Source organism: Lycium barbarum, chromosome 3, assembly GCF_019175385.1.
Source record: "Lycium barbarum isolate Lr01 chromosome 3, ASM1917538v2, whole genome shotgun sequence".
Taxonomy (NCBI): Eukaryota; Viridiplantae; Streptophyta; class Magnoliopsida; order Solanales; family Solanaceae; genus Lycium; species Lycium barbarum.
In genome coordinates, this window is record NC_083339.1 from 22,909,162 (window position 1) to 22,920,283 (window position 11,122).

The window sequence follows — 11,122 nt, forward strand, 5'->3', positions numbered from 1 at the left end:
ACTTTTAGTTATGCCTTAACTAAAAAGTGTACCCCAAAGACATAACTAAAAGCATGCCCATAAGACGAAACTTTTCCTTAAGGCAAAACTTAAACTTTGCCTTATAAGGCAAAGTCTATGCCGTAAGAAAAGTTCTTGCCTTATGGGGCATAATTTTGTTATGCCTTAACTAAAATTCTGTCCCATAAGGCATAACTAAACTATGTCTTAGGAAAAATTCTGCCTTATGGGGCAGACTTTTAGTTATGCCGGATCCGGCAAAACTTTAGTTTTTCCTTAAAGATTGTATGCTGGATCCGGTATACACTCTCTCAGTCCTGCCTTGCGAAATTATTTTTTTATTTTATGCCTGAGCGGGGGTTCGAACCCAGAACTTCATATATTTGCCCCCCTTTCCAAGCAAAGGGCAAAACTTAAAGACCATAAATATGAGAGGCAAAATTTAAAGACCACCCCAAAAGAAGGGCAATCCGCGCAAAAAAATGAAGAAATTGCACAAATTGTCCTTCAAATGGGCTTGTCTTTAATTTTTGTCCTTTAGCAATCAAACTTATGCCTAGTGGGGCATAAGTTCTTTAGTCATACAGGGCATAACTTGTGAGATATTACGATGTGAAAATAAACTTATGTGCCGCGGGAAAATTGTTTGTTATGAGGATAAAAATTAAAGACCAGCACAAAATAGTGGCATAAGTGCCAATGACCCAAAAAAACAATATCCCAAGAAAAGAACAAAGGGAATGTGAATTTCTCGTGTTTTCTCCAAATATATTGATACAAGTAACAAGGAATACAACTTAGTTGTTATTTCACATAAATCGACTAAAATTTACTAGCACAAAAAGAAAGACCTAAAATGGTATTCCTGAACATGTCTTCTGTTTCATAAAGAATTATCCCAATGGCATTACTATACAGGTCCTCTGTTTTCATGAGTTTTTTTCTCAAGAAAGAACTATGGAAGTTTGTCAGCAGCACTCTCTACAAACTGTAGGTAAAATTATCAAGAATATTTATGACTATAACAATTCAATTTGCTCCGATTATGCAGCGATCTCTTCCAAGGAGACGGGGCCATTGAAAACTTGTCATCCAACAGCAAAAGGATAGTGACTCAGAAGTCACAATATAAAATCGGAAATGAAACCACAGATCTTACTTATATACTGATCATCCATGCAAACTCAGTGAAGGTAAACTTGAGGCAACAGACCCATTTCACAGGCAAAAAAGTTTAGTGCTAGGATTTTGTTGCATGATCAACTGCAGAGAGGTGTTTCCTGGTGTTATGCTGCAGGAAGAGTTAATTTCACGTATGGTTACTTCAATTTACTCACAATAACAGTAGATTCACTAATCTAGTTTTTGTCCTATTAGAGTAACTGAACTTTACCCTATTACTCACTGACCATAAAGACACAAATTTATCCATATATAACTGCAATCACCCTGATGGGTAGGTTTTGTCATTATAATGGGTAAAAGTTTTACAGTTATTGTGGATAAGTCAGGCGAGGGGGCCGAGCCAAACCTTGTATTTATATTAAAACTTTCATTCAATATGTACAGATAATCTATCCATAACCCAGTAAGCAAAAACGATTGTGATTCAGAACCCATAAACTAAATTTGCTGGCTCCGCCTCCGGATGAAGTTCAATTATGTAACAACTAATAGTTTTGTAAATTTACTGTTTATAATGGTTATAGTTTAGTGACTTTATCATCATAGTGGGTAAAGTCCAATTACTTTATAAGACAAAAATTAGTTTATTCACTTACTGTTGTAGTGGATAAAATTCAGTGGCCATATGTGAAACTAATTCAAGGCAGGAAGCTCCTTGATCGACATTTCTCTTGGGACCTTTAAACTTAAATTAGTTGTATCCCATCCAGCATCATTTAGTTGTTGTAATAGATCAGGAAATCTATCCTTCAATTCGACTAAGCTCTGTTCAAGCCGATCAAAGATATTATCTGACCAGCCCCAGTTTTGATATAGCCAATAGGTTTGCCATACACTTCGTAACACCGATATGCTTGTGGCTCCTTCCTGCAGGAAGTGAGAAGAGTAAGCATTGCAAATGAGCGCTATGTTTTTTTAGCAGAGTATAAATAGTGCATACCTTGAAAGATACAAAGACCTGAAAATCTGTTGGCTTCTGTTGATTTATTACAAGAAAATATTTTTCCTCCTTGTACAGATTAAGGAGTTGCTTGATCTGCTGCAAAGATAATACCAGATTGAATCAAAGATCAACTTTCAAAAGTATAGTCAGTTATCTGACATGATGACATCTTTGAGTAACAAATCATAATTATGATTTCTTTAGTTCGTCGGACAGATCCAAAAAATTCTCCTAATCCATTTGCAGATTCTATGAGCAGTTCCTCATTAGATCCCTAAGGTCTGTACTGACAATTTCGAAGTCGGAATTATGCAAAAAGAGAAGATATTTAAACATATAATATCAGCAGAACCCTCAATTCCGATTTCTGCAGTAGGATAAACTACGCATTTGGGCAAGTATGATAGTAGGCTGGGAAAGTTGCTCTCAGGAAAGGCATTAGTGTTGCTTATCAGCCAAAAAAAAAAAAAAAGGAGGCACGGTTAAGCAATTATAACATATCAAAATGGAACCAATATGTGTTACCTCATCAACCAGCCAAAAGGTTCTGAAAATGGTAAACTGTAGGAATGAAAAGAACAATGTGGATGCATTTGGAGTAGATATTCAGATTAAGTTACACTAACCACTCTTAAACATTGCAAGTGGAATCATCTGAAAACTTAAGAGGGAGCCGAACAGGACAAATATTTGAACCAAACAGGTAAAATATACTGCATATTTTCAACATAAAGCAAAGTTCTAGCCACGTATTTCACTTCATGAAACTGGCATTGACTGCTATTCTTACATTATTGTGCTATTATCCAACCCGGGATATACGTTACTACATAAGCATAAATCAACTCAACTTATTCTAAAGTTATATATGGGCCAAAGAAGGCTATACCATGGATCTGTATTTGCCTCCATTGATCATCTCCTCCAAAGATACCTCAAAAATAATACGTGGCTTTAAGAATCTTTGCCACAATAAAATATTCTCCGTCCTATTGCATTCACTGATTCCTGGTCCGCATGGAGTAACAGGTCTGAGTTACAGCATAGAGTTGAAGATTGCACGGAAACCAAAAGTTACTTTACCTGGAACTGTACAGTGTAAAACATGGGAGTTCACTAATATTCGAGCCCGTTTGAGATTTATCTGCACAAAAGCACAGTAATCAGAAGTCTTTTGCTTTGTCCCAAATCCTTACTTAATTATCATTGACTGTACTTGATTTGCTGTTACCTAATTATGGAGAAAGAAAAGCTTTTGGAAATCTTATTGTCTAAAAAAAAGCTTTTAGAGATTGGATAGAGCCAATATATCAAACATTGGGCACCCAGACCCACAGAAAAAGATGAAGACGAGAAGGCAAAGTGTTAACAAATAAGAGACCACTTGATCGTAGTGCCAAAATCTGATGTTGACTACTTATTTTCTGGCAACTAAAATAGTTATTCAATATATACTAAGAATAAAGTCTCACCGTGTTGAATTGCAGAACTGCAAGAGACTGATAGCGAAACCAAAGATGTAGGATCCGCACACTTAACCATGTTAGTGCCAATGTAGGATAAGACTTTGAGATACCAGGTGTATCCTGCATTACATTTTCAGTTATTACAATTTTCAAAAGAAAAAGTAAGATCTAAAATCTGTTTTATGGAAAAGATGAGGATTATAGTGGGCGAGGACCCTTAGAAAATTATCATATGAAGGGACCTAGCTTGTGACCATGTAAAACAACATATGTCATACCAAGGCTAGTATGCCGAGAGAAAGACCTAGCAGCTCAGCAGCTACTTCCCAGACTTCCTCCTGTCATCAATATTAGGTTATCCAAATTACAAGAAGAAATCTATCTATAAGATGATTAAATAATATAATTGTGAAATGATTATAATATCATATGTGGTGCTTCAACATATCAGTGGTGCTTGGTTTTGGGTAATACATCAATTATCTCTTCTACTATGTGTTTTTGGATATAATTATACTTTTTTCTTGTTTGGTTTCAGAAAAAACATGGAAGCTATATTATTCTATACTGATAATCATACATACCTACTGATGAAACAGTCAACATAATATAAACAAACTTAAATTTGCAGGAACCCACCAATCACACGTTATTAAACCTGTAAACTGGAGCAGTCATAACTCACAAGCACCTTTTGTAACTAATATATCAATCAACTATGCCCTCAAATAGTTAGGGTTGATAGCATGAATTCTATGTATTCATTTGCTTTATTTAGGTCTATTTCATTCCAATACTAGAAAAATTATCAATAACAGGTTCTCTAAAGTTCATAGTTATCCATTTAGGAACATACGGGTCTCTAACCAGAACTCCTAGTTGTGTTATTTTTACATTGGCCATCAAACTATCACGACCCTTCTTCTTTATCCGAGCTTGAAACCATTAATAATCTTATAAATACCAAAATACATGCACAAACTAGTAAATTGGAGCACTCAAAAAAAGTACACATTGGCCTTTCCTGCTGAAGAAAGCACTCAGGGAGTAAAAAGATGGAATTTACGATTAAACACATCTATGGAGCTGGAAATCCACAGTTGTTACATGTATATTTATTGATAAATTTCTTGATTCACCACAAAAGCTCAGCTACTATGGATATTAGTAAGGAAAACCATAGCAGCATACAAACAACTAAGCTATCGATGTCAAACATAATACGAACATTAAATTCGGCAAATCCAGTTCACTAGGGGTGTGTTCGGTATGGAAGAAAATGTTTTCCTGGAAAATAAGTGATTTTCTTACTTATTTTCTTGTGTTCGGTACGTAAGCAAAATATATTATCCTTATCCAAAAAGCATTTGCATATAATCTAGACAAATACTATGGGAGGTGGGGTGGGGGTAGGGGGTGTGGGTGGTGGGGATTGGGGCTACGAGGGTGGGGTGAAGATGAAGTGTGTTAGAGGGTGGGGAGGACACAATCAATGTGGAATGCCACATGTGGAACTTGTTTTCCTAGAGAAAATGTTTTTCAAAAATTCTGACCAACCGGACATGGGGAAATTGAAAGACATTTAATGAAAAGTGATTTCCTCCAAACCAAACACACCCTAGATCTGATCTATGGCAGAAATATTCAAGTAATACCTTTGCTGCTACGTCTCCCAAATTTCCAGCCAGAGCAAAGTGGTTTTGTATAACCCGGAATGAAGGGTCCTTTAGCCCCCTCGCTACAGCCTACTTAAAAATGCCAACACTTAAGAAACCTCAAAAATTGACTTAGTACACAACTCTAGAAAAGAAAGTTATGTATCAGATTCATAGAGAATCATTTCCTAGGAATGCATGTAGACTAGTGATATTTCTAGTTAGCTAAATACCTTGGCAAGATTTCCAAGAGATGCTAAAGGTAGGAAATAAGATGGATAGAGAGGGGTACAGAGATCAAATATACTGCAGAAGAAATCATTTCCATCAGTTCACTTAACCAACAAACATTGATGTACCCAAGAAAGACGAATATTCGCAATACCTTCCTGCACTGCCAATGAAATCTGCATACATGCGCCATTGTTTTGGATCATCATCAAAAAGATTTCCAAACCGCCCACCTGGAAGACATCAGCTTTACTAACAATTTTAATCAGATAGGTCCCTAACTCTGTTCTTATACTTATTTTAAACTACCAGACCTATAAAAAAGCGTCCAAGGGCACCAATTCCATCCTTTGAAACCCATCTGCAAAATCAATAGGACAACCACTAAACTATAGTGCACGCTATGAACTTCAAAGCATAGCGCTATCCAAGTATTCTACTAGCAATCAGCATGAATTACAATAAAATATGAGGCAAATATTGAATCCTTTAAAGTCAAGGCCACATTAAAAATCTGAGAATAATGAACAGTACCTGATGGCAGCAGCAGAAGCAGCAGCAGTAGCAGCTGCGGAAGTTCCAGAGAAAGAGCCCACTCCAACTGCCTGGATGTTAGATATTAATCAGTACAAGCACGTGGACATGAATCCAACTATCATAAAATATGTTAGCAACTGATAAGCCCAGTGCAACTAGGATAAGTGTAATAACATGATTTACATATATACATGGGACCACATCACAAAAATTTAAGAAAAAGGGAGAGAATGAAAGAAAAGAAAGGCAACAAAACTTGACAGTTTAATAACATTTTGAACTTTCTGGAGAAGAGGAGAACTCAAAGATAAGTGTCAAAGACAAAAAAAGCGAGAGACCAATCTGTAAGCTAATTAACTAAAATTTTATTAGACAGTTTCATGAGTTTGTCAATCATTGTCATTTAGAAGGTCAGAATCCTGGCAAACAGTTGCAGCTATTACAAGCACATCTTAACATACCCAAGTGGAACTAATGGCCTGAATAAGATTGACATGCCTTTAAGAGACTTGAAGTCACCAGCGTGTGACAGATCCACCCAGTTACATTGGTTGGGAACTGAAGCAACATGTAGTCCAAGTAATCATCTGAAACTGTATCTGCAATGATAGTTCATATAAAACATTTAAAAAAATTACTTATAGCCCTTAATAACCAAAAAATATTAATGGTCAAATGGGCACTTGGCATGTAGGAAAATTAAAACTACTCCGTCTGTTTCAATTTGCTTGTCTTGGTTTGACTCGGCACGGAGTTTAAGAAAATAAAAACGACTTTTGAATCCTGTGGTCTTAAATTAAAGATGTGTGTAATGTAGCAAATTCCCTTTGAATCTTGTGGTGTTAAATATGACATGTAGGATGTTGGATGTAAAGAGTTACTAAATATGGAAACTGACCTTCTTCAGACTAAAAAGGGAAGTAAGACAAACAAATTGAAACAGAGGGAGTGGAAATATAGTGAAAAAGGAAATTCGAAAGAGAAGAAAATACGAACAAACAATATGACGTTTGTTACCTGGGAAACCTGATGGTAACACAAAATCCTTGATAACCTTAGGCAGCCACGATAACTCCATGCCAGAGATATCAAGATCTTGGGATCCAGTAGTCGTGGGCACATGCTCCTCAAGAAACATTTTCATTTCAGAGTCACTATCTATAACATACCTATCCATGGAATCAATACTAACATGGTCAAACAGTTATTATACATGTCACTTTGCAAAGATAAAGTGCTATTCGCAGAGGGCGATGTAGTGTTCCAACTACAGGTTCTACTGAATCCTGTATTTTTTTAAACTACATCCCGCCCTCCCCAGACCCCACTTGTGGGACCACACTGAGTATGTTGTTGTTGTACTAAGGTTTTAATGAATACTAGATTCAGAAACCATAATTTTAATGGTACAATGAGTTTAGTGCTAAAAACCTTAAGGTCTAACTCATCAAGTTTAAATCTTGGATCTGCCTGATTATTCATTATAGATTACATACTCAGACAACAAACATAGCAAAGAATTATTTAAGCAACCACAGCTACACCCATTTTCAGTCAAATCAAGACTAGAAAAACATCAGGAAGTAATCTCCACATTCGATCAGCACACTTATTTATAGGTAGCATTCAATCAGTAAACATTGAGCAACAAAGAGATAAAGCCCGGGAAAAGGAAAATGAAGCAAAATGTCCATAAAAAGTGTTAAAGAATATACCTTTTCAAAGTTCCATTCCTGTACTTCTCCACTAAAACTATATGCCCTTTATCATTTTCCCTGTGATTAAGAGGACGGAGATGATTAGTCTACAAATACGCACCATTATCAATATATTATTCAACAACGCTCCAATCCCAAACTAGTTGGAGTAAGTTATAAGAATTTTCTATAATATTCAGCTCTACTTGTGCCCATTTTGCTCCCTACATAATAGACCTAAGGTAAGTGTAAGGGGTCGTTTGGTTCGAAGACAAGTTATGCTAGAATTAGTAATGCTGGGATAAGTTATGCTGACATAATTTCTTATCGACTGTTTGGTTTATTGTATTAAAAATAGCATGGATTGCATAATTTCTAAAATAATACTGAACATGGTGTATAAGTATAAGAATAGTACTGATATTGTTAATGCCATGGTTTTACTATGTATAAGAATAGTAATGAATAAGGTGTATAAGTAATACTGGTATTAGTTGTACTAGACTTAAATTTACGACCAAGCATTGTACTAAATTTTTATACCAGCATTATTCTACATAATACACCCTATCAAACGACCCTTAATCCCATAGCAAAGGAAAGGGTTAGCCAGTAACAACAAGAAAAACAGTATAGAATCTTTATTGCGAGACTCAGTATTCTAAAGTAAGTCCAATTTTTATTTTTATTTTTGATGTGCGCTAGCTCCCAAACCACACAGGAGAGATAACCCGCACTAGGCAAGTCCCGTGCGATGAGCTCGACTCAGAAAGCAAATCCCCTGCTGCCTGCCGTAGGCAGAGGATTTCGAACCTGAGACCACCATTATGAAAGCCGCGTGCTCAACCAACTGAGCCACCTTGCGGGTTAAAGTAAGTCCAATTCAAGACTGAAAAATCTCAATATTCGAGCTTCATTACCAAAACATAACTTGAAGAAGAAAAAAAGAATAGACCTTACATACCCATATGAGTCTTTAGTAGCTTCTTCTTCATCTCTGCTGATAGAAGAATCAAATTGTGGAGAAGTACACAATAATCTAAAGGGATGAGTTCTAGTCCCATCATAATGAAAGCTTAAGATGGGGTAGTTGAATTGCAGAGAAAAAGACATTGTTTGAGTTTTTAAGAGGAAAAATTCGCAAAAAAAAAAATGTTGTTGTCTCTATCTACCTCTGCCTTTTTTTCTCCATTGAAGCAAAGATTTCGTTTTGCTTTGTAAGAAAATGACAAAAATAGTCCCTTATCTTTGGTAGTAGTGTCGACGTAATCCCTTAACTATTACTTGAGTAATTGTGGTTCTTTATGTTTGTCAATGTGAGCACTTTTGATCTCCATTAGATATTTTACCCAAACTATGGTTACTAAATTTCAGTGTTTTAAAAGGCGGGGGCGTAAGGCGGGGCGTTTTACATACGCCTCGACGAGGCGTAAGCCTCGAGGCACGGGGCGTAAGCCCCATGGGTATTTAATTTTTAATATTTCTTAAAATAATATAATTACAATAAATATTTTTAAATAGGTAAAATTACATAAAAAAAATAAAAGAAAACTGTAAATAAATGATATATATATATATATATATGTATGTATATGTGTGTGTGTGTGAGCGCGGACGCGCGCTTGATCCTCACAAAAAAAATTATCAAAGCCCATTATACACCGCTTATAACTTATAATTATATATAACATAATTTTACAAGTATAAAAAATACAATGAAATAAAAGCTATTATGAAATGCAAAACAATTCTAACATTTTAACTTTCAAACATGGAAAAAACACAGTTTCTTAAAACACTATTACTATCATACTATTCATTTTATCTCCCTATAAGCAAATAATCAATAAAATTTATCAATATTACAATTAAAACATATCTTCTTCATGAACAAAAAATAAAATTATATGATAATTCTGATACATAGGACTTATGACCAATGACAAGTGAAAATGTACAATTCCGCTATGTGTTTTTTTTTTTTTTTTAAATAAGTGATATTCACCCTCACGACCTTCTCAAATAGTAATATCCAATACTACGACTTGTTATCTGAGTTACACCCAATCTTCTATTTCTATAGATGAAAAACTATTAAGTATCATTATTTTGTTAAACAATTATGAGGGTGAATGATTTTAATTAAGGAATTTAAAATATAATTTGTGTAAAAACTGTTAGGCGAGCCCTGGGCGTTGGGCGTTAGGCGTGTTTAAGGCGTACGGTTGGGCGCTTAGGGCGTAAGCCTCATAGGAACTAAGCCCCGCACGTTAGCCTCAGGGCGTTTTGCCACTGCACTGCCCTGCCCCGGCGAGTCCTGACACTGCCTTTTAAAACTGTGGAATTAAAACTTTAACCAAAAACACCAGTAATTTCCATCAAAATCACATCAACGGCAACATAAAAAGCTATGCCTAATACAAAAAGAATAGGCTAAAATAACATAAATTACATCTCAAAAAGTTACACCAAACTCTTGAAATAGATAATAATAATAATAATAATAATAATAATAATAATAATAATAATAATAATAATAATAATAATAATAATAATAATAATAACATAAGCTACAAAACTGTACTTCCAAATATGGGTTCACATTAATATTTTTTATTTTCATAATTCTGATTAAATTTAACAAGAACTTAAAGGGTTGAATTCTAGTCCCATTATAGAGCTTGTTTGGCTTAGCTGATAAGCATTTATAAGTGTTGAAGCTGATTTGATAAATAAGCAATTACATGTTTGAATAAAAGTACTGAAACTGATAATAAACTGATGAAGTGTTTGGCAAAAAAGTGCTAATAAGCATTTTTCTGTTAAAATGACTTAAATACCCTTAAAATTGTTTACACTAGTAAGAATGTTGTTTTATGTTTTTAAATTCCAAATTAATTCAAATACACAATGATTTATGCCTCATTCTTTGTATAAAAAAATTGATTAGAAATTATTTCTTATGAATATAATTTATTTTATGATAAGCTAAATTACAATCATAAGCTATAATTAAAAAGTTAATAATTATGCTAAAGTTCGTTAGTATAACATACTCAAATAGTACACAAAATATTTGAATAGAAGAAAACATATGCAATTAATGAAGTTTTGTTTGTTGCCACTTAAATTAAAACATTCAACTATTATAAATAACCTAAGCAATCAGCTTCTAATGGAGAAGAGCTTCAGATTCTCTTATGTTTTTAATGTTGGTAGAAGAGAGCTGCTGGGTTTTAAAAACGCAAGGTGAGGAAGTGACGTGATGGAGAGGATTATGATTTTATTAGAGTAAGGGTATCTCAGGAATTACGAAATAATATTAGGGATACAATAGTAAAAGTTTTGATCAAACTAAAAGTGTTCATAAGCTCAAAAATAATAAGTTGGGGAGACCAACCAACTTAT

At 34.6% G+C, this 11,122-nt stretch overlaps 1 protein-coding gene across 2 annotated transcripts; it reads right to left on the bottom strand.

Annotated features, from left to right (window-relative positions):
* Positions 1-737: 737 nt before the first annotated feature.
* Positions 738-8,921, bottom strand: LOC132630768 (protein root UVB sensitive 5). 2 transcript variants are annotated; one of them, XM_060346356.1, is made up of 16 exons: positions 8,679-8,921; positions 7,733-7,792; positions 7,035-7,186; positions 6,512-6,616; positions 6,015-6,081; positions 5,795-5,841; positions 5,635-5,713; positions 5,483-5,555; positions 5,250-5,339; positions 3,873-3,932; positions 3,601-3,714; positions 3,212-3,272; positions 3,018-3,136; positions 2,126-2,221; positions 1,782-2,052; positions 738-1,291 (listed from the first exon to the last, which is right to left on the bottom strand). In XM_060346356.1, exons 1-15 carry the CDS (start codon positions 8,825-8,827, stop codon positions 1,819-1,821), a joined length of 1,506 nt encoding a protein of 501 aa, XP_060202339.1. In that variant the 5' UTR covers positions 8,828-8,921; the 3' UTR covers positions 738-1,291; positions 1,782-1,818. The 2 variants fall into 2 exon arrangements, with proteins under 2 accessions (XP_060202339.1, XP_060202338.1); XM_060346355.1 differs by having other exon boundaries at positions 2,126-2,224; positions 8,679-8,920.
* Positions 8,922-11,122: the final 2,201 nt, after the last annotated feature.

Bases quoted from the DNA above. Each gene is read 5' to 3' on its own strand.
- LOC132630768 (XM_060346355.1), bottom strand. From the start codon at position 8,827: ATGTCTTTTTCTCTGCAATTCAACTACCCCATCTTAAGCTTTCATTAT. The intron at 7,187-7,732 runs GTATATTCTTTA...TTCCATGGATAG, and splicing joins AGGAATGGAACTTTGAAAAG to GTATGTTATAGATAGTGACT. The intron at 6,082-6,511 runs GTCAATCTTATT...ACATCCAGGCAG, and splicing joins TTCAAGTCTCTTAAAGGCAT to TTGGAGTGGGCTCTTTCTCT.